The sequence below is a fragment of the Rhamphochromis longiceps genome, linkage group LG2, assembly GCF_057381845.1.
Source record: "Rhamphochromis longiceps isolate RC_006_pf linkage group LG2, R_longiceps_female_GT1.1, whole genome shotgun sequence".
In the NCBI taxonomy this organism is placed as follows: Eukaryota; Metazoa; Chordata; class Actinopteri; order Cichliformes; family Cichlidae; genus Rhamphochromis; species Rhamphochromis longiceps.
Window position 1 is genome coordinate 24,241,067 of NC_140558.1, and position 23,887 is coordinate 24,264,953.

Here is a 23,887-nt window from a genome sequence, read left to right on the forward strand (position 1 = left end):
GCATTCATCTTTAGTAGGCTTGATTACTGTAACAGCATCTTTACAGGTCTACCTAAAAAATCAGTCAGACAACTACAGCTCATTCAGAACTCTGCTGCTCGAGTCCTCACTAAGACCAAAAAAGTGGACCACATCAGTCCAGCTCTGAGGTCCTTACACTGGCTGCCTGTCCGTCAGAGGATAGACTTTAAAGTTCTGATGCTGGCCTATAAAGCTCTGAATGGTTTAGGACCAAAATACATCAATGACCTCCTGACCCAGTATGAACCATCCAGATCCCTCAGGTCATCTGGATCCGGTCTTTTATCAGTTCCCAGAGTCAGAACCAGACACGGAGAAGCTGCATTCAGCTTTTATGCTCCTTATATCTGGAACAAACTCCCAGAAAGCCTCAGATCAGCTGAAACACTCAGTTTATTTAAATCCAGGTTGAAGACTCACCTGTTCTCAGCTGCATTTGAATAAAGCACCAAATCCACACTTTAAGCTTAAATTTCAAAACTTACACTTAACTACTGATTTTATCTACTGTTCTGATTTTATCTGTTTTGATTTTATATACTGTTGTTTGTTTGTTTGTTAATTAGTTAGTTAGTTTATTTGCTTGTTTTATTCAATTTTAAATCATGCTTTTTATTTGTTCTTGTTTCTAATGTCTCTGTAAAGCACTTTGAATCACCTTGTTGTTGAATTGTGCTATACAAATAAACTTGCCTTGCCTATACAAATAAACTTGCCTTGCCTCTGGTTTCAAAAAGCTAAGAAAAAGCCACAGGTAAGGCTTCAGTAACCCCTAGATGATGCCATGGTGGCTCAAACTAGCTTTCATATATATATATATATATATATATATATATATATATATATATATATATATATATATACACACACACACTTCCTGTGAGCATAGTTCTTTGCTTCTGTGGTTGAAACGGTTTAGACAAACCTCCCTTTTATATCGAAGCGTGGCAGCCACATGAAAAGGACTTGCTAGCCAAAATTTTGTCTGGGCTACAGACATGTTTATTAAAATACTACTTGTTGTATTGTTAGCAGTAAGCCTGGTCATGTTAAAAATCAAAAAATGAATAAATAAATTCATAAAATGTGCAGATGTTTGATATTGACCAAATTAAATGCAAAAAACTAAACCTGACAGCCCTACAGTGAGGGGATTGAGAGGCTCCGTTACTTTGAGGAAAGCATTCTGTTGGCATAGCTTCAGTTTACTTGTCACCTCAGAAGGAAGGCTCACCGTGAATCAATACAAATTTGCTCAAAGCGTTCACCTTTACACTCTGATTAAACATCTCTGTCCTGATGGAAGTGGCTCCTTCCTGGATGACAATGCAGTGATCTGCATGCTGAGAAGAAAATGATGTAATCACGTGCTACAGTCTTTGTACTCACAAGATCAGCTACGAAGATGCAACACGTGCTCGTCTGCACATCAAATGAGGGAATATCTTCTGGAATGTAGTGCTCCATCTCTCCTGTGGAGTTTAACAGAGCAGGGCAGCCCACATCTTTACGATGGGTTCCCCTCTAATTTTCCACCTGTGTGCAGGCGTTTGTAGTTAAGTGCATTCGCTGATTGATTTGTCTGTTATCTGATTTTGAATTTGGAGCCATGTTTGTTATTCCCTCTCCCAGCAGGACGAGCAGCGACGAGGAAACATTTGCTTTGGAGATCTTGCCGGATGTTTTGGAGAAACATTATGGATACAAGCTGTTTATACCAGACAGAGATTTAATACCCAGCAGTAGTAAGTATAAATCTGTGTATCTACCTACACACATGCACACACACACTCTCTCTCTGTGTAACTCCAATCCCCGCTACCCAGAATTCATCTCTCTGTCAGAATAAATAAGAACATATGTGGATCTTCATCATAACACACTTACAGCCACACACGTATCTATGTCAGCTCTCAGATGTACGCCACATGTACCACATGCCTTACCACAATTTCATTTATTTGTTCACAAACACACACGTACGCACACACGTGCATGCATGCTTGTACCCTCTCACAATTTGTCATCATTTCTTGGCTCCTGTGTCACTCTGTCCAACTGGAGGGGAAAATATGCTGGTCAAACCTGGCACATTCACAAATAATAATAATAATAATAATGGATACTTTATTGATCCCCATGGGGAAATTACTTGTTTTTCTCTGCATTTGACCCATTCACTCAGTGAAGCAGTGGGCAGCCCACTAAGCAGGCGCCCGGGGAGCAGTGTGTAGGGACGGTACCTTGCTCAGGGGTACCTCAGGGTAGCCGTTAAGTGGATTCGAACCGCCGACCTTCCGATCATGGGGCGACCACTTTACCTACTGAGCTATCCCTGCCCTGCCCCAAACACACATATACTGTATTTATATATACAGTACATGTGTGTGTATATATATATATATATATATATATATATATATATATATATATTAGAGGTGCAACGATACACAAAATTCACGGTTCGGTTCGATACTTTGGTGTCACGGTTTGATATTTTTTCGATACAAAAAAATGTTCATGCCTTTTTAATTTGTCATTTATTAAAATTATAAATATATATTTTAACTCAAAAGTACAGTTTTTAAATTTAACCCTAACCCTTGTGCGTGTTTTTTATTTTGACAGCGAATGCGCACCTGCGGACCACTTATGTGCAGCCCTGGTTATTTAGCTCATCATATTGCAGCCACAAAAATTCTTTTGTCCATGAAACCATAAAGCTGCACTTTCTTTTTGCCTCATAGTCTGATTTGTCATAACTTCTCCGTTTTGTGGTAAGCTTTTCTTTGGCTGTCACTTCTTCACCCCGACCTGTCTTATTTGGCTCAGCAGAACTAAAATATATATACTGCTACTTTTACACACGGACTCACATAAGCTCAGCGATTCTCTGCGCGATCAACCTCTCACATGTTTAAGCTTGCTGCGGGAGATTTCACTTGTCATGTTTGCATAGTAAGCTAACGATTAATAAGACAATGTCAGAGGAATTGGTGCACAAATTATCATCACTCACAGATCAGTGCTGTCGCTCTCTATACACAGTTCGCACGATTGCAAAGTGAAAGCAAAAAAACAAGCGCAAATTCAAACGCGACTTCAATATGTCACATATTGACAGTGGCTCACCGATGCCAATGACATAATTACCCAGCTACATTTCTGAAAGAATGCAAAAGCATTGACATATATTTTTCCTACAATAGCCCGACGGGCAGGGAAGAGATAGATTTTGGTAGCCTGACTGAAAAAATCGCTAGCTCCGGGACATCGGGCTAGCGATATTGCAAGCCCTGTATCTGATTGAGGAATCACTCATCTTTGGAAAAGAGAGTTTATTACAGAGAAATGCCTCTTTCCAAAATAAAAGCTATACTATCCGCTTCTTCTGGGCTATATTCTCAGCAGCATAAGGAGAATCATGTGCTAACAGCTGTCTAAATGACTCGGCTAAAGTTAGTAGCATGCTTGCTTTTTTTTGTCTGCTTCCACTTGTCTTTGCACTAGGATGATGTCGGTGTAAATGTGCAGTCATATTCGTTGTGTTCCCACTAGTGCTTTCAGGTTAATCTCGTTGAAATGACCTTAACGCCACAACACGGCAAATCTCCGTTAACGAGCTACCGCCGATCGCTCCGTGCATGGGGCTAGACGGCCAACACGTTAACGAGCTAACTGCGCTAACACACTAGTTCACACCCATGTAATTGAGCATTGCATGGCACATCCAACATACTGTTTTACTTTAGTCCATGACTCACTTACCTTCAGGGTCATACGTCACATGAAAACCAAAATAATTCCAAACGCCAGATCTGAATGAGGTTCAATTTGCCTGTTGCAAGGAGAGCTTAACTTCTGTCTCGCTAGCTTGCCCTGCGCTCTTCCTTCTGACTATGCTGTCTGTGTTGAGCGCTCAGTGGATCTGCGCTCGACAGTGCAGCCTAGGCGGAGTAGTCGAACACAGATTCACTGAGCGCTCAACACAGACAGCATCGTCAGAAGGAAAATTGATAAAATAAATTACAAATGTTGTATTGTTCGATACATATGCGTACCGAACCGAAAGCACTGTATCGAACGGTTCAATATCGATACGAATATCGTTGCACCCCTAATATATATATATATACATACACACAGTGTTGGTCAAGTTACTTGAAAAAAGTAATCAGTAACTGATTACTGATTACTTCCCCAAAAAAGTAATCCCGTTACTTTACTGATTACTTATTTTCAAAAGTAATTAATTACTTAGTTACTTAGTTACTTTTTAAAAACACGATTTACAACCTGAATAGGTGATAAAGGATAGATCTTTCAGCCCAATTCTACTTTTTCTGCATAATCCATCATACAAAATGTAATCAAATGGAAAAGTCTCTTTTTTTAACTTGTTTTGTCAGTTTTAATCTTTTAACTTTATGCATCAAGCAAAAATTTAATTATATGCAACATTCTCTGACTTGAATGAATTAGTTTAACATTTAAAGCTATTTTCTGCACATTCCAGCACATAAAATAAAATATTTTTTGTGTTTACACTCACTCTTTCAAATAGATGCAAGTAAAACACAGCAGAAAATAAATAAAGTCAAAGACTAGCGGCCCTTTTGCTCTGTTTTCACCTGTAAAGCAGGACTGGCGTAGGCGGTGCTTTACCCTGGTGCAGGTGTGCTGCGGTCAGTTGAAGAATCCGCGAGTTTCTCTGTGAGTTTCCCATTACGTCGTTGCGCACTCGGTGCTTGTTTGGAAGTTTAGGGGGTTTTTTTCGCTGTAAAAAGAAGTTTTCTTCCCACGCACGATGGACGCTAATGTTTTTGTCACTTTTTATGGAATCAAACTCAAAGTAAGGTCAGTACTTCCACGCTTTAAACGCTGCACGCTCATACTCTCTCCCACAATCGATATGTGATCCATTGTTGATCTGCACACAGCTGTTGTCACTAACGGCGCACTCGCTTACGTCACTGTCGTGAGACATTCTTGCAAAAAAATCACGGTTTTAGTAACGCAGTAACGCAGCGTTCCTACGGGAAAGTAACGGTAAACCAATTACCGTTTTTGCAATAGTAATCCCTTACTTTACTCGTTACTTGAAAAAAGTAATCAGATTACAAGTAACGCGTTACTGCCCATCTCTGTGTATGTATATATATATATATATATATACATAGAGAGAGAGAGAGAGAGAGAGAGAGAGAGAGAGAGAGAGAGATATGTATAGGAATTTCTTTTACTTATGTATTAATCACATTATTTTATTGTATAATGCCTTGGTGCCACTGGATTTTAACATGTCTGACACCCATACAGTAAGACAAATGGTGGGGGTGTAGTAAGGAAGTTGGGGGAAGCAGACCAGAGTCTTTTGTCTCCTCGAGGACTCTGGGAAGTAGCAAGGGAGTGTGAACCTTAAGGTGTGAAACAGCTGTGTACTGCCTTTTGTTCCTGAAGAAGGTATTTAACTGAGAGCCATGCTAGACTCAGAGAACTCTGCTGACCGTCTGTCCCGCGGACATGCAGGGGCTCCATCAGGCTTGATTGTCTGCTGTCTTTGTGTGTTTGGATTAAAGAATGTTAGCTACCACTCACCGCTCATTTGCAGGCTTTATTTAAGTGGAAAATTTCCACAACAATATATATATCTCTCTATATTTATAGAGATAGATATATAGAGATATAGATATAGACACCTCAAACAATGTGGTAACATGGCACTAAATACAACTGACGTCTTTTGTAGCAAAGATGTGACTGTCATCAAACCAGGATGTGGTGCTCACACAGGTATTGTTAATAATATCTGGTGCAAAGCCCATAAAAACATTTGTGTCGTTTTGGGTAGCATGTGTGAAACCAATCTTGCACTTCCAACACTCTGACCTCTCTTATGAACTTGAGGGATATCCCATTGTTAATCTAGATGTCAGCCCGCCTTTGCAGATATAACAGCTTCACCTCCTCTGGGAAGTCTTTCCACAAGGTTTAGGAGTGTGTTTATGGGATTATCTGATTGTTCTCCCAGAAGTGTATTTGGGAGGTCAGACTGGTGTTGGACGAGAAGGCCTGGCTCGCAGTCTCATCCCAAAGGTGTTTTTTCTGGTTGACCACAGAGGTTGGGACTCTGTGCAGGCTAGTCAAGGCTTCCACACCAAACTCACTCATCCATGTCTTTATGGACCTTCCTTTGTGCAGAGTTGTGCAGTCTTGTTGGAACAGGAAGGGGGCATCACCAAACCGTTTCATCAAAGTTGAGAGCATGAAGTTGTCCAATATGTTTATATTAGCTTGTAGTTAGGGCTGCATCAGCTGACCCCGAATCGACCCTTAGATACGTTGGAATAGGCCTAAGCTGCTGGGGGCTTCCCCTCTGTGTTTATACACCCCTCTGCACTTAATCACTAGTTCACTAGCTGGGACAACATCCTTATTTTAGGTTTGACAGCATTTTTATTAGATAATGGTAGATGGTTGAGCATGAAATGAGGCTGCGGTTTGGAGAGTGAATACATTCAAAGGAAGAGGGCGAGTGGGGCACGAAAACAAAAAATGAACAATGTGTAGTGCTGGGTGGGTCATATGAACCAGAAGTGTTCAATATGTGTCCTTAGACATTTTCAGCCCAGAAAGTTCACTCAGTCATTCAAGGAAACTGAGCACTAAGTCAGAAGGAGAGCAGAGTAAGTATTGACTTCACCAAGTGGCCAAAAACATGGTTACAAATATTACGATCATAGTCTGTGTTCGTATGTCTCTTCTATATCTCCGCCTAGACTCCTAAAGTAATCTGGATAATTAAAAATATATTATCAACATTTTTTTTATGCATAGAATGTTACATATAACAATATAACACTCAAATTCATACAAATGATATCTCAAAAAAACATCAACATTAAACGTATGTCTGTGAAGGTTCTCAGTCATCCAGGTCATCGTAGTCAAAGAAGCTTGTAAAGAAAAGCGTCTGGACTTCTTTAAGTTGCTTGAAGACGTTTCACCTCTCATCCGAGAAGCTTCTTCAGTTCTAAGGTCAAATGGTGGAGAGTCCCAGATATGAATTCGCATGATAAGGTGGGGCCAGGTTTCACAATGAACTCACCCGAAACTCTGGCTGATTGGGACCCACACCCAGTTTCACATCTTGGCTCAGGCGATTAGAGGATCATCAGGGGGTCCTTTTGTCCCTCTTTGGGGGGAAACTCCCACTAGGTTTATATCTGGGACTCTCCACCATTTGACCTTAGAACTGAAGAAGCTTCTCGGACGAGAGGTGAAACGTCTTCAAGCAACTTAAAGAAGTCCAGACGCTTTTCTTTACAAGCTCCTTTGATCAACATTAAACATGTACACTGTGGTTTGTTAATGCTAAATAATTTTTATTGCTGTGGTACTTTGAGGAATGTGTCATTCTAATTATTTTAATAATACGTTTTTAAATAAGTATTTATTAAGCAGTGTCCCTAACACTGCCTCAAACTGACTGCTTTGTCTTATATAATGAATATGTAGCTTTCAAAGAAAAACCTAAAAGAGCACATCCTGCAAAGGCCTCTCTAGACCAGTATGGAAGCAAACTGGACAGTCCAATTAAAGGTAGTATAAAAATAAATAAATCTAAATAAATAGGATATTAATTCTAATTAGTAATGTCTGAGGTCTCTGAGGTCTAATGCGTGAAATAAAGTAATACAGCTATCATTTCCTGTGTATTAGCATTTTGGTACCAAAATCCCACGTCTCCTTGTCCTCAAAACATCAAACCAAAAAATATACACCGACTGAAATAACCGTATAATGTGGCACAAAAGACACATGCTAATATGTGCTCTTTGAATTATTTAACATTTTCTCCTAAAATACATAAATATGTTTACTTAAGTATGGTTCATAATGAAAAGCCACACTTTACGTGACCTTAGCTAAAATTATGCCCCTTCCCGACGCACCCGGCAGACGAAAAAGTCATATTTCCTGTGTTTGCCCTGAAAACATCCGAAAAACAAATATCCCCTGTGCATATAACATGTAACTTTTTCCAGGTTTAAATATGCCTACACTGAACAAGAGTCTTTTCTTTGGTAACCAAAGTTGCTGAAAGAGCAGCATAGCAATGCGACCCAAAACACACCATTCAATTATTCACTCCACTTAACCCTCTGAAATGAACAGGAGAGCGAGAAATAAATAACAAGGAACAGAAAGCAGTGGGTACAGGGTCACTGGTTATTTTATTAATTGATTTACATAATCCTCACAAATGGGGGAGCAGGAAGCAGTCAAGGGCAAGAGAGAGGCAAGGAGGTGTTAATGTGAGAGGGAAAATGTAAAAAAAGAGAGGCAGAAAGGCAAACCAAGAGAAACAGAAAAGAAAGAGAATGAATTTGGGGATGTACTGTACTATTTGTGCCCCTCAAATTGAGCGTGAAATTGCAATGTGTTGTTGGAGAGTCTGTCATTAATTTAGTTAGCAGAGATGGAGAAAGAGAGAGGTATTTAGACGGGGTGGGGGGAGCTGTGGTTCAATGAACACAAAGTTTTCATACTTTTTCTGTAACTACAAATTTTAGAAATAATGAGCAATGTGTTCCAAGAAAAGACACACACACACACACACACTGTTGCAAAAAAGTAATTGGGTTGTTTGTTAAGACAGGTTTTCACTGGGTTTGGCGTGGAGGCTACTCTAATGCTGAAGCATAGTAGCTTCACCTCATATTAACTCACCGTCCACATCCCATCACCTGCCACTTCTCCTCGTCAACTTCACATATTCCTCACTTAGTTATAAGTAACAACCGGCGATGGTGGCTCAGCACAACTCTGATCCCCATTTAAGAGCTGACTGCATCGTGCTGTGTCAGAGCCAAAGTTCTTGCACAAGCATTTCTGTCACTCCGTTATATCTGCCCGTCACTCACCTCAGGCATGTATGGACGAATGAACTTGACACATGCAGGAAGCGGGGGCAAGTGTTGCTGTGCGAGATGTTTCCCTTACATACTGTGATGGTAATTCACTTCTTGCCTCCTGCTTTGTCTTCGTCAAAGCTGCTGGAGCTTTCCGTGTAATCCAACAAGAATTAAAACCTCTCAGTAATTCTGGAGAAAGAAATGCACGACTGTTACAGGATTAGTTCAGCACTGACAATATTAAGAGCAAAAGCTTATTAACCTGCTTTTTTGTCACTTCTGTTTTGGCTCACAACAAAATCTGGAGACACAGGAAACTTGGTATTACACCATCATGTGGATATTCATGGAAACTTTTTAGTAATAACAGAATGAAAGGAAAAGTTTTCTTTTTCAATTTCAATTCAATTTTATTTGTACAGCGCCAAATCACAGCAACAGTCGCCTCAAGGCCCTTTATATTGTAAGGTAGACCCTACAATAATGCATACAGAGAAAAACCCAACAATCATATGACCCCCTGTGAGCAAGCACTTTGGCGACAGTGGGAAGGAAAAACTCCCTTTTAACAGGAAGAAACCTCGGGCAGAACCAGGCTCAGGAGGGGGTGGGGCCATCTGCCGAGTTGTCCCTTCTCTATTCATTATTCTTACTCTCCATGTGTCTCTCCCAGCCTACATTGAGGACTTGGCTCGTAGCGTGGAGCAGAGCAGACGTCTGATCATCGTTTTAACGCCAGAGTTTGTCGCCAAAAGAGGCTGGAGCATCTTCCAGATAGAGACACGCCTCCACTCCATGCTTGTTACTGGGGAGATCAAGGTATGAATTCAGAGGTCAACGGTAAAAATCTAGAGGACAGACATTTTTCCAACTTGATTGCATTATTATTCTTAACAGTTTGAAAAAAGAAGGCAAGAAGACTTCTTTAGGTTTGTGAAGACCTTTGACCTCACAAGAGGTTTCTTTAGTTAAGGTGGAGAGTCCCAGGTATTTAAACGCTAGCTGTGGTTGTTGGCCCACTATTGATCATGTGAGTCATCAGATGAATTAAAGCCAAAAATAAGGATAAAACCACTGTGGGACTGTCCCACCCCATCATGTGACCTATTGAGGTCGTCTGAGTATGATTTGGGTGTTTAAGCATCTGGATCTCAAAACTTCATTGCAGGTGGCTGATAACTGAGAGACGACCTCTACTAGGGGTTAAATACTTGGAGCTGCCCACCTTTTGTTTTTAGAACTAAAGAAGCTGCTTGAATAAGAGGTGAAATATCTTTACAAATTTAAAGAAGTTCATTCACCTTCTGTGTTCAAGCTCTTACTACTACCATAACCTGGATTACTGAGAACCTACCCGGACATTGCATTATTACATATGGAGAGTTTTGTTGGCGAAGGTCTTCTGCTTAGAAATCTCTCCGTGTTCTAGGTGATCATGATAGAGTGTGCAGACCTGAAGAATGTCATCAACTACCAAGAGGTGGAGGCACTTAAACATACCATCAAGGTATACAGAAAGAGCGGATGAATGAAAGGATGGAGAGTTTATGGGGTGACCTGAAGAGTTATCACCGGCCAGAATGGCAAAATCTTTTTTTTGTAATTTGTCTCCTTCTCTTCAGGTTTTATCCATCATCAAGTGGAGGGGTCCTAAGAGCAATGAGCTGTCATCTAAGTTTTGGAAACAGGTGGTCTACGATATGCCCGCTAAACGCAGAGAGACACTGTCCAGACGTCAGGTACACTGCGTCTTTTTTCATGTATTCTCGATATACTTTATCTTTCTACAGTGGTATAGCCTCCACTCTGGGACTGATTTATGACCTCTGAAAAGAAATTTCATAAAAAAAGCAAGTCTACAATACATGTGCGACTATAAGTGATAAAAACATTTTGGATAGCATGTGAATTTGTTCATGTGTCATTATAGAAACCCTTAAACTCAGACATCTTGATCTATACCTATATTAATAATGTCCATTTCATGCATGGGAGCCAAAAAATTCTACTGAGATGTACTCTTTCCTTGGGCGCATTCAAACAGGCAGATGGCCTTTAAAATGTCTGCAAAACACAGGTAATGTATTAAAATTGGAATCACAGCAAAGCAAAATGTGTAGATGTTTACCATGCCTCAGGTTGTGTATGCCCTGATTAGCAAATAAATGTTTCCTGCTGCTTTCTTTCCTGAAGAATGATGCTACACAGAGAATATTAACAACAACCGCAACAGCGTGGTGATATCATTCTAATGTCTTCTTCTACTCTAATAATTGATGTCATGGAATCTAGATGGTGTTTAAGTGTGTAAAGGTGTGTCAAATTATTTTATGCACCAGGGCTTAGATTATGCTACTCACCCATAGGTGGAAACTCTGAATAAAGTTGTTGAATGATTGTATGTCTCTCTGCGTTGACCTTGCAAAAGACTGTTAGCAAAGAAAGACTCCAGCACCCCATAACCTCCAACAGAGGGAGGGAGGATGGATGGATGGAATCGATGGATCGAATTTTGACTCACTGTTGGAGGAATCTCTGTGTTAACAGGTAATGGATTCTGGTGAACAGGGCCTCTTTGGTGACCTACAGACCACAGTCTCCACTATTGCCATGACAACCACTTCTGCCTCCCTGGTGCCCCCTAATGAGAGTCGGCATGGACACCATCAGGTCAGCACATGTCTTTTAGTTCGAACTTTTATTAATTAGTAGATGGTTTTTCTCAAATCAGTGACCTTGGCACTGCACTATGACAACATTAATCTTAAAAACACAGACTTAGTTGATCGTTGTTACACCTGTAAATTAATTTTTTCCTGAACTTTGGGCTACCTTGTGAGAGCAGATGATCAGGAACAATGCATTGTTACCTGTTTGATAGGACAGGAAAGAAGGAATGTTGAGCTCCAGCATCTGGGGGAGGCCATGCAATGACTGATAGTGCTTCATTGTGCATTTTTCTATCCAGGTACACTTTTACTGGACTTTTACAGTGTGTTTGGGATCAGTGTCATACTGAAAAAGCCAGTGCCAGTCAAATGCTTTCAAGATGGTTTTTACATGGTGGATCAAAATCTGACTGTACTTTTCTGCATTTGTAATTCCATCAATTTTAAAAAAGCTCTCCAACATCACTGGCTGATATGCAGCCTCAAACCATGACGGAGCCTCCACCAGGTTTACCGGTGACTGTAGCCACTCACTTTTGTACATACTGATTACAATTCGAACCATTTCACATTTGAATTCAAGTCCTCTTGCCAATGATTTGTAGTCCAATTTTGGGTAATTTGCCATACCTCAATTTTTCTCCCTGTCTCCATCCCTTACCCCAATGATTTTCTTAGAGCCATCCTTCCACTAAGACCATTTCTGATGAGGCTTTGGCTTTGGTCACCAGGACATTAAAACTGCATGTATATAACCACCGGTCAACTCTAATAAAAACTGAATAAAAAGTTTTCTGACTTTGTCCCATGATAAAGTTTTACAAGTTTTTCTACCACCAGTTCAGTTCAGAATTCTTTGACTGCCATGGATCTCTCTTTAATGTTTGTGACTATGTTCTAACTGTTTCTGTACTTCTTATGTTTCCACTGCTGTGTTTTCAAATGTACAGTTTGGACTAGAAAGTTTGTTTCAGTTGTTTAAAACTTGCCTTTGAATTCATATCAGACGGAATTCGGGGATTTCACGTTTTCCTGTGTTTAGCTCTATTTTGAAAAATAAGTGAAACTCGAGCTTGAATTATTTTAACACATTACACTTAAGTTCATTTACATTTATTTCATTAATTTACAATTATCTTGTTTTCATAGTTCACCCAGAAGCTAACAGAAGTCTACAAACAGCATTTTCATGATGAATGCTTCATATTTAGTTGCCTCTTGCAATAATGCTGAAGCTAATGAAAGTTACTAGAAAGTCATGTCTTTTACACACAGGTCGCCTTGGCAACAGAGATCCCTGACTACAACCAGATGACCTTGCCATTAGGAGGGGGTCACAGTGCTACAGCAGCTCAAATGCGGCATTTCTGCCGCAGCTATGAGTTTCAACTTCCCCCACAGCCCTCACCCCCACTTCCACCTCCCTCCACAGTGCAGTTCTCCACTCTGGGCCCCGGGGGGCGCCATGTCTATTGCAATATCCCTATGACACTGCTGAATGGACAGGTGGGAGAAAAGACTAAGCCACTTATACGTATGATGTTCTTAGTTAGTCCCCAGCACCCAACATCAGCACAGTGTATCCTTTTCTAAAGTTTGCTTGCTGTTATCTGTTTGCATGTACTCAGAGCTTAAACACAATAAAAATAAATCCTCTCTTCTCCCCAGGGGTTCAGAGCAGTTCACTGGGGAACAAGAGGTCTGTTTGAATAAAAGAGAATATAGAAAGAAAACAATATCTTCATATCATCTAGCCTGAAAACATGCTTATTCTAACAGACTGGGAAACGAAATGCAGTACAGTTCTTATGTTTAAGTCAAGGCACAGTATTGGCATGCAATATTTTGTCATACCATAAAATGAAGCACCATTATATGGCAAGGTTAGTGCTAATCATGGTGGTGCTGTGTGTTTCCCAGGTGCAACAGAGCAATACCCTTGGGAAGAAGCCAGAACTCCACCTGAACAGCACCTTTGTACCCCTCACCAGCAGAGAACTAAGCTCTGACATCTGGTAGTTGGACTTCTCAGCTGATACTGGAATACAGACTGCTTTTCACTGGATTCGTGTAGACTGGCGGGTCGTCTGGTTTTCATCAGGTTTTTGGACTGTGTGCAGACTTGGCGTTGGACTGCCCATCGACTGCTTTTGGGCTACTCCTTCCCAGCTGTGAATAAAAGACTACCGAAAGACCGCAGAAGGCTTGGTGTCACACTTATTAGGAGAGTGGTTGTAAACTGTTTACAGAAAGACTGGGATTATACAAAGGATTGCACTCTGATTTTGGACCTATTACCTGGTAACAGGCTGATGCCAGCTGGAATGTACACTGCTGGCATGACCATGTGTCCTTGACACACTGGCAAAAAGTTCCTGACTGGTCATGCTGAGTTTGTGGAAAGGAATTAGGAAACTTAAGAACTAGAGAAGTTAACGAAGGCATCCTGAGTACTTCAATCGTGGGTATCCACCGTCTATAGTACTCTATTTGTTCAACAGGCAGGCAGGTTGGATCTTGGAGCACTAAAACAGCACCTTTTAAGTCTGCTCACAAACCAGCTGCTGTGAAAACCAGTTGACTTGTCAGCTCAGACAAACAAGACGTAGCGTAATCTAAGAATGCCAATTGATCTACTTATGCGAGTTCTCATCTACCTGTTGACTAGGTGGCTTGTCGGGCAGACAAAGCAGACATCAAGCAATGATTTTGGAATACCAGACCACCTTAAATCAACTAGTCAACCTCTTGAAATATTGCTCTACAGCAAGCTATATAGCTACCTGGTTTGGCTCTCAGGAGCTGAACTAGACTTGAGAAATGTTTTTCAGCAAGAAAAACAAGAGGGGGTGACACATAAAGCGAAGGCTGAAGCTGCTTAATGACTGAGAAAGCACAGTTAGGTAGAAACTAGCTAGTTGCATAGACTAGTTGGCTGAAAGAATAGCTAGTACTTGAGGTAAGTGTGTTTAAGGGCACAGCAAGACTGGAAACCAGCCAGTCCATCACCAACAGATGAACTGTCAGATTTAACACCAAGCTAAAAGCATAAAGGACTTGGCTTTTTTCTATTTGCATGACCACCCATTTAGATTAAAAAAAAGAATAATAATCAAACAAACATAGATAAAAGAGTAAATGACACAATCATTTGTCGAAGCCTCTTTTAATATGGAGGGTATAAACATCCTATGTTGATACAGTATATTTGTTTTCTGTCTGGCCATGATTCAATGATAAAAACTGATAAAGGAAAAAAAGGAGGTGTCCCTCCAAAAACATTTGGGTTATTTATTTTGTCACGTTTTATTTAAGGGTTTTATCCTTTTAGAAGGTTGTTGAGAATTTTTACCAGGCTTTGTTTTTACTGTCTGTTTGTTACAATAATCTTTGTACAGCTTCCATAACCTCTGTATAGACCTATACATGACAGTGATTTGTTCCCTACAGTTTTTGTTAACACTCACATTAAGTGTTCTCTGATGGCTCCACAGCCACTTTTTTTGTTGCCTTTGTTGTGTTTCTCTTTTCATCGATGGATGGATGTCTTACGGCAGTACGACCCTGCTAACGGACTGATATTTTGAACCTTACCACTACCAGTCAGCCAAAAGGGGGCTTCACTGTATAAAAAGCTGTACTCCGAGCTGAATCAGACCACATTCTTCTTTGTGAGCTTTAAAAAAGAAAAACAAGATTATTAAGATAATATTTAAGCAAAGTGGGTAATGTTTTGAATTTACACAGAGCTACTGTCATTGTCTTATTAGAACCAATGAATTCTGGATATTTGAGATTGTTTGATACAATAATTAATTATTTCAGTTGTTATATTCAATGGCAATATACAGTATAGTGGTTGTCCTTTAATTTCTGACTATTTCTTTGACTATTCTTTGGATATATTGGTTGAATAATTTAACTGCGAGCAAATAAAACTTATATGAGTTGTTTTATAGATTTTGGATTCACTGTTGTCTGACATGGTCAACTTTTTTCCTCTCTTTTTTTTTTCCCGGACAACATTTTTTTCTCATTTTGTTTTTATTGCTTAACCAGATGTGATTTCGCAAGCGGTCTGGCATTTCCTCCAACTGCCAGCTTACTTTGCTTCACCCCTGTCACGAATCCTTTTCTTCGAATTGCACTTCTCATGGCTTTATCCTCTTCTCCAATGGTCACTTAAATTTCCTTGTAAGCTGTTAGCTTACTCAGTGACACACAGTTCTTTGCCCAGTGTCGAAAGGCATGAACTAAAACATTTGCCTTATCCAAATTTTCAAGATGCGCTGCATGGAGTTGAGCACAAGGAGTGAAGCTGTCCAACAGGCCTGGAGCAAGCAGGTTTTTAGAGCGCCTGAGACGCACTGAGATGGCGTTTTCGCGGAAGGAAAACGCAGCGTTTTCAAAACGCTCTCGAAAACACATACATTTGGGTGCCGTCATGTGACCAATTATACTAAGATAGTGGAGGGCAGCAGTTGTTTTGTTTGCTCTCAATTTTGACAGCCCTGTTAAAGATTAATATCAGTCTGTACATGCTCCAGATAGCATTTCTTCAAATTCCTTAATTCTCACTTGCTTTTGCAACTTTGTACTTTTGTGTTACTCGCAGCAACAACTCCACCTCATTGTTAGTCCATTTAAAAAACTCGGTGCTTTTCCTCGACCTTTTGCCGCAACGGTTCAAAGAGCCAGAAAGTAAATAAACGACAGACAGAAATGAGGCAGGTCGAATCTTCTTGCGTTTCACACATGCGCAGTACTGGGACATAGGCGTTTTCATCCATTTCAATGTGGACACACAACTCTGTGAAAACGACTGAAAACACTAGTGTGGATGTGGAGTGTTTTCAGACGGAAACGCAGTTTTCAAATCTATCCGGGCTAGTGTGGACGTAGCCTCAGGCTGCAATTGCGGCACTTCACCGGGATCAACACTATCAACAGTAGCTCCCCACCTTTTCAAGGGACCAAGTGAGTATTGCAAAGGACCCACAGCTACACCACATATTTGGCGCACCAAAACGTACAGTGAGGGTGTGCTGGGAACATCTAGCAGAGGCCCCGGTCCGCAAGATCTTCAACTCACACCTCCAGCAGAGCTTCAACAGCATTCCCAGGGAGACTGGGGACATTGAGTCCTGTTCAGCTCCTCCATTGCAGAAGCCGCAGCACTGAGCTGCAGCCACAAGGTAGTTGGTGCCTGTCGTGGTGGTAACCAAGCCACCAAGCTGAAGAAGGAGTCCTACTGGGCTTGGTTAGCCTGTGGGACTCCGGCAGCTGATAGGTAGATAGATAGGCCAAGCGGGCGGTGGCGGAAGCAAAAACTCGGGTGTGGGAGGAGTTCGGAGAGGCCATGGAAAAAGACTTTCGGACTACCTCGAAGAGATTCTGGCAAACGGTCAGGCAACTAAGGAGGGGAAAGCGGTGTTCAACCTGCACTGTGTGTAGTGTGGGTGGAGCGCTGTTGACTGAGAAAATTGTCAGGCGGTGGAAGGAATACTTCGAGGACCTCCTTAATCCCACTGACACATCTTCCGAGGAGGAAGCAGAGTCTGGGTATGAGGGGAATGACCCGCCAATTTCCGGAGGCGAGGTCACTGAGGCAGTTAAATAATTCCTTGGTGGCAGAGCCCCTGGTGTTGATGAGGTCCGCCCTGAGTTCCTGAAGGCTCTGGAGGTTGTAAGGCTGTCCTGGTTGACACGCCTCTACAATGTTGCGTGGAGATCAGGGGCGGTACCCCTGGACTGGTAGACCGAGGTGGTGGTCCCCATCTTTAAAAAAGGGGACCGGAGGGTGTGTTCCAACTACAGGGGAATCACACTCCTCAGCCTCCCTGGGAAAGTCTATGCCAGGGTGCTGGAGAGGCGAGTCCGTCCGTTAGTCGAACCTCGGATACAGGACAGGGCTCTAGAGTGCGACCAATTTGGTCGCAAATGCGACCAAATTTTTCAGTGGTGCGACTAAAAGAAAATATTTGGTTGCACCTGTGCGACCAACTGTTCAGGTAGCAAAAAAAATAAAATAAAATCTGCAACCTTCCCTGTGGTCAACAACAGACACACATTTTGCCCCTATCGTGGACTAAACCAATCAGAGATAGTCAGGGGCGGGACCTCTCTGATTGGCCGTGATCCAGTTGAAAGTGCAGGTGGAAGTGGCAGGTGAGTAGCTTGAATAAAGCGATATCAATTCATTAAATCCTGAATCGACTTTTAAATATAACTGTGTTTTGCCAGAAACGCCAGATTCTCAGATTAAAGCTCACAAAACCATTTCAACAACAACCAAACAGCAAATGAGAGCAGGTACACGGATTCCACACAAAGACGTAAACACAGAACGGACCCGACGCATCAGAATCAGCTTTGTCTTTCTCGGCTTTCTCACCCGACGACCCGTAGACGGACACGCTGTCGGAGCTTAGCGATTCTGATGCGTGCGGTCCGCGCTGTGTTTACATCTTTTTGCGCTGATTCTGAGCTGCAGGTTTTGTCTCTCTCCAACCAAAATTCACCGAGCCAGCAGCAAAAGAAGCAGCAAACTGCGCTTCACATTTGATCAATGTCGTCATGAATTTTGCTGTTTTGCTTCCACGACTATTAAAATCACACTTCATGCACAGCTAGCTCTCTCTCTCTATCTCTCTCTGTACTTCAAGAACAGTTTCCTGTTTCCAATCTCTGTTTTCTGTATTATTAATTCGCTTATTACCCACCAGTCTACCGTTGTTTACAGCGCTGTGGCTGCTGTCTTTTTCTTTTCTTTTTTTCACTTAAATGACCTCGGACAAGAAAGCCTATTTTTTCTGTTATTCAATACTGAAGAAATTTAAACTTTATATGCAGAACATTGTAGAATATTTTTAAGGTTATCTGCTATAAAAAGCCAGACCAGGGAAAATCTCCTTCATGTTTTTCTGTGTTTTATTCTCAGTTACTTTCACACAAAGGCATCTGCTGTGATGTTCACAATTCTGAAGAAGTCAGTACTGATAAATGATCAGAATTATAATATTTCTGACTGTCTGAGGCTAAGTTGAATCGAATCGGGACTTTGAAAACCGGAATCGAATGGATTATAGAAATCAGTGATGATACCCAGCCCTAGTGAGCAGCCTAGGCACCACAGAAGTGGATGTAGCTGTAATAGGAAAAGAACCATTGCTAACTTTTCTGTTAAGTTAAGGCCTGATCCTTCTGAAATTCATAGCCAGTGCTCGGACATAGTGTCATCAGTCTTTGAATGCTGAAAAAGCACAGTGTATCCAGAAAAACACATTATATTATATAAATTATTATAAAATTTGTGTACGCCTAACTTTTGTGCCGGTACGCCTAACTTTAAAAAGTTAGGCGTACCGGTACACCCATGGCAAAAAGTTAGTCTAGAGCCCTGGATACAGGAGGAACAATGCGGTTTTCATCCTGATCGTGGAACACTTGACCAGCTCTTTATCCCCCCAAGGATACTTGAGGGTGCATGGGAGTTTGCCCAACCAGTCTACATGTGCTTTGTGGACTTGGAGAAGGCATTCGTCCGTGTCCTTCAGGGGGATCCTGTGGGGGGTGCTCTGGGAGTATGGGGTGTCTGGCCCATTGCTACGGTCCACATAGCTGGCAATAAGTCAGACTCGTTCCTGGTGGGTGATGGGCTCCGCCAGGGCTGCCCTTTGTCACTGATTCTGTTCATAATTTTTATGGTTCTCAGCCGGAAAAGGGTGGAGTGCCCACTCCGGGTCAGGGACAAGACCCTGCCCCAAGTGGAGGAGTTTAAGTATCTTGGGGTCTTGTTCATGAGAGATTGGAGAAGGGAGTGGGAGATTGACAGACGGATTGGTGCAGCGGCTGCAGTGATGCAGAAGCTCTCAATTTACCGGTCAATCCCCTATCCTCACCTATGGCCACGAGCTGTGGGTAGTGACCGAAGGAACAAGATTGCGAATACAAGTGGCAGAAATGGGCTTCCTCCGAAGGGTGACTGGCCTCTCCCTTAGTGATAGGGTGAGAAGTTCAGCCATCCGGGAGGGGCTCAGAGTAGAGCCGCTGCTCCTCCACATCAAAAGGAGCCAGCTGAGGTGGTTCGGGCATCTGACAAGGATGCCCCCCGGGCGCCTCCTGGGTGAGGTTTTCCGGACATGCCCCACCGGGAGGAGGCCCCGGGGCAGACCCAGGACACGCTGGAGAGATTATATGTCTCGGCTGGCCTGGGAACGCCTTGGTGTTCACCCGGATAAGCTGGAGGGGGTGGCTGGGGAGAGGGAGGTCTGGGCTTCTCTGCTTGGGATGCTGCCCCCGCGACTTGGCCCCGGATAAGGAAGAAAATGGATAGATAAACAACATTATAGCACTTATTAAATAGTTACATCAGTTACATGTGACATTTATACATTGTTTTTTTTTATACAAACAGCATTAACAGCATGTTACAGGTTTTACTTGAGCTTGAATGTGAACACTTATTGCAAAACCATATACAGCAAGACTGAGTCATCAGCTGAGCCCGTGTGTTAGAAAATAAAAACACTTCAAATATACTGAATACATTCCCAGTTTTTAAGCAGCTTGGGAAATCTGTAAAGACAGTTTCATAAAAACTGATGACTTCTACACTACAGTCAATTACCACAGCAGAAATAGATCCCACGAGACAAAACAAATGATAGTTTTCTCAGGCAGTCGTCCGTCTCGACTGCGGCTGACAAGTTTCCACTTCCTGTGTTATCAAATCGAGCTGAGTTTAAAAATGCAAGAACTTTTGAATCTTTGCAATGTTCACACACTCAAAAGGTAGATTAAACACTTCCGCTAAAGACTGTGGTTACAGGGTAGACAAAAAAACAACAACTTAAAAAAAACCAAAAACAAAGTATGTGATGCCGTTAAAAATTATGTTAAAATCAATCGACCTTAGTCAGTAACATTAATCTAGTGCATGCTAACGGATGTTGTAATAACAGAGCATTTTGTTTTATGTAGTTTACTTGCACTCAAGTTTCTGCAAAAATAAACATAAAGGTAAAAGCACAGTTCAAAGTACAGTTTCTCTCCAAACAGCTGACACTACTCATCTCAAAATGCAACTGAAACCAGTAGCAGTCACAGTGAGATCAGTATGACAGTTCCACATGACATTTTCTGGTAACATCATTAGATCATTAGATAAAGCCCAAATACTACAAAACAATTTTAGTCTGCCAAGTTGGCTCTTCCCTTTAGAGGTCATCACTGCCTCTATCACACCCACCTCCAGCATATTCCCCTTCGCTACATGAACATGAACCTTCTCTGTGGTCTTCCTCTGTTCCTCTTGCCTGAAAGATCAATTTTCAACACCTCTGAGGTGCTATGTTTTGCTCCATCAGTGCGACCAGGTAGCACCTCAGACTGTCCAGAAGCTCAGTGATGCACTGTTTCAGATCTGGTAGGAAATCCCCCAGGACACCATCCTTCATCTCATTAGGAGCATGCCCTGAAGTTGTCTAGCATACATATAATCACTTGGGGGCTAAGAGGTATCATAATTGGAAGTGAATAAAACCCGCAAATCAAAAGGAAATTTCACCACAACTCTGTTCCCCTTTGAAATGCAACAGTAAAAACGTACCAGTGTTGGAGACATTATGGAGGTCATCACTCCGAAGAACAAGGAGGCCTCCCAGAACAATGATGCACATTCCTGTCACATCTGGAACAATGCAAACAAAATAAAATGCAATATTAAGAGACAAAGACAATAAAAATACTACCTTGTTTGACATGACAGCTAACAGTAAGAAGTCACAGTTATTATTTATTATCAACAGCAATAAAGTTCAACACAGAAATTGTTTCAGAAGTCAGATTTAAGTCAGGATTCAAACCTTAGTTTCAAATATGATACTTTATTTATCATACTTTACTTTATTTAGATACTTTATTTACAGTTTCGGCTGGAGTGCAGAGGAGTTATATGCATGGAGTTTACCTCTTGTAAACAGGATTCAAATGTATTGACTTTTCACTCAAAATGGCACAAACAATATGTTTCACAGCTCTCTCTGAGTATCTGTAAGGATAGCTAGTCTTTACTGTCAAGCCAGACTCAAAACATTGATCTAGGTGAGCATTCGAATTTGATTCAAGTTTGAAGTGGGCTACAGTGCACGCTCACACACAAGTGGCTACTTCTTTCAGCAGACTCAGCACAATTTGGTGCACTGTTCTTCATACTGGTGACATTCCATTGTTTCCTTTGTTGTTATTCACCTGCTTTCACTCTGACAATAACTAAGCTTTTATTTTCTCCATGTAGTAACCAACAGTAAAAGCTAGCAAATGCTAGCAAACGAAGCTAGTAAAAAGTATATATTCTTAATTTCTACCTAAAGCTAACTTACTTATGTAAGTCAGAAATCAGCACCGTGAACTGCTGGAATTCAATGTACATAAGAGCAGTAATGTATCAGCTTTATTTAGTATAGGCAAGAACTTGTCTGACAAATTTACATACTTCCTTATTTTTCAAGCTGACTGCGTTACAAATCTGTTTCTCAAGCATCCCACATGGCAGACAACCTCAGACATTATCATCACTGTTAAAGGAAATGCATTTTGGCCACGCTTTAGCATATCAGTAAAACTGCTTCTGAATTTTGGCTTCATTTCTGTCTGATAAATGACACAGCGTATAAACTCTATGTTGTTGTTCAGCTAAGGTTCCGTTTTTAGTAACTGCCAAGAAACAGACGACATTACTATTTATTTGTCCTGATACATAAAAACTTAGAACTGAAAGAGGTTGCACTTTTTTTATCATGACTGCACACATCACTGAAACTGTAACGGACAGTGTGATTGCAGAATTAGAAAGCATGACAATTCTCTTTTAATAATGCCGCTAAAATCCCAGGCAGTATTAAATATGTGACCCTCCTTCATACTCGTACTTAAAAAGAATTACAGTCTAAAACTTGAAGCTGCTGCTATCAGCTTCTAATTAATAGAAATGTGAGCATCAGTTTTTCTCACGCATTAGTTCCTTTCATGTACTGAAGCTGAAACCCAGCTGTGGCCTTTCTGTGTGTACTTTACACTAATCGTTGTGCCTGTGCGGCTTTCTTCAGGTATTCAGCTTCCTCCCCAGATGCACAGAATGGCACGTTAGATTAAAATGTTGTTCTAAATCAGTCATGAGCACGAGCCAATTGTATGTGCATAGAATACAGTGCTGCATGAAAGTATAGCTAAATATGGATTCTATGGTGAAGCACTATAAGTTTTTTTTATCTTTTAGTTTAATTGTTGATTTAAATGGGGGGTGGGGGTGGGGGGTGCACTTAATCTTATGAGCTAGCTAGCTTTTTCTTTTGTTTGCAATAAAGTTTTTTCACATTAAAAGTCTCGTCGAGTCTAATCAGTGGGACAAACTCTTATTGTGAAACACTGCTCAACTCACAGAAAGATGATTCTGTTCATTTGTTCCGTCTCACCAGAAAACAGAAGAAGTCACTACTACTGAAATGCAACAGCCAGATGAACAGAATCAGCTTTCTGGGATTTCCTTCCTTGGATTTATCTGATTGAACTTACATCAATTCAGCAATTGCAGAACAAAAAAAAGTCGGAGGGTTGGGAGGTAGGTATTCCATCGATTCCACTGTTTATTTAATTAAGAGCTTTTATTTGTGACTGTTTATGAAGCAGTTTTAAAGGTTTTATTATTCTTGTATTTTTCTTCATGATGTATCTTCCATATTTGCTTTAGATAGCAATCAGTCAAAATTTAAAAAAAGACAAGGTGTCTGTAAATCTATGTAAAAAGAAATGCTCCAGCTCGTATCCAGACATATCTGGTAAAGTTGATCTTTACAGCTCATTACAATGCCACTGATATTTCTTCACAGTGGTCTGTGGCTGGTCTGAGCCTCTGGTCTCAATGAGGAAGTATGTCTGGTCTGAGCCTCTACAAGCGCAATGCTACAGAATAAAAAGGAATTATTCCGATCTTGTCTTGTACCAAAGCTTATACCAGAAATCATTCTTCACCTGCAGAAAATGCCGGAGAACACAGTTTCCAAAGGGTAGGTCTAATTTTTCCTTTAATTTCAAACATGCTAATGTGAAAGTATAGCACAGGCTGAAGGCTCACTGTGGTTTTTAAATGGAAAGCTTGTCTGGATGATTCACTCCATAGCAGGGCATATTACAGCCAGTTAATGGGTTGAGTAGCAGTGCACAAATATAATACCCCCTTATATAGTGACCGTAATATTTACTCGGATATGCTATGATGCC

General features: G+C 41.2%; 1 protein-coding gene across 1 annotated transcript in view; it reads left to right on the forward strand.

Moving 5' to 3' along the window:
• Window positions 1-15,531, forward strand: part of il1rapl2 (interleukin 1 receptor accessory protein-like 2) — a 506,271-nt gene extending 490,740 nt beyond the window's left edge. The window contains exons 12-19 of the mRNA XM_085419351.1: window positions 1,654-1,766; window positions 9,613-9,758; window positions 10,369-10,446; window positions 10,562-10,678; window positions 11,487-11,609; window positions 12,884-13,114; window positions 13,277-13,307; window positions 13,529-15,531. Of these exons, the coding sequence (XP_085275477.1) occupies window positions 1,654-1,766; window positions 9,613-9,758; window positions 10,369-10,446; window positions 10,562-10,678; window positions 11,487-11,609; window positions 12,884-13,114; window positions 13,277-13,307; window positions 13,529-13,617 (928 nt within the window). The 3' untranslated portion in view covers window positions 13,618-15,531. The remainder of the gene's footprint in view (window positions 1-1,653; window positions 1,767-9,612; window positions 9,759-10,368; window positions 10,447-10,561; window positions 10,679-11,486; window positions 11,610-12,883; window positions 13,115-13,276; window positions 13,308-13,528) is intronic.
• Window positions 15,532-23,887: the final 8,356 nt, after the last annotated feature.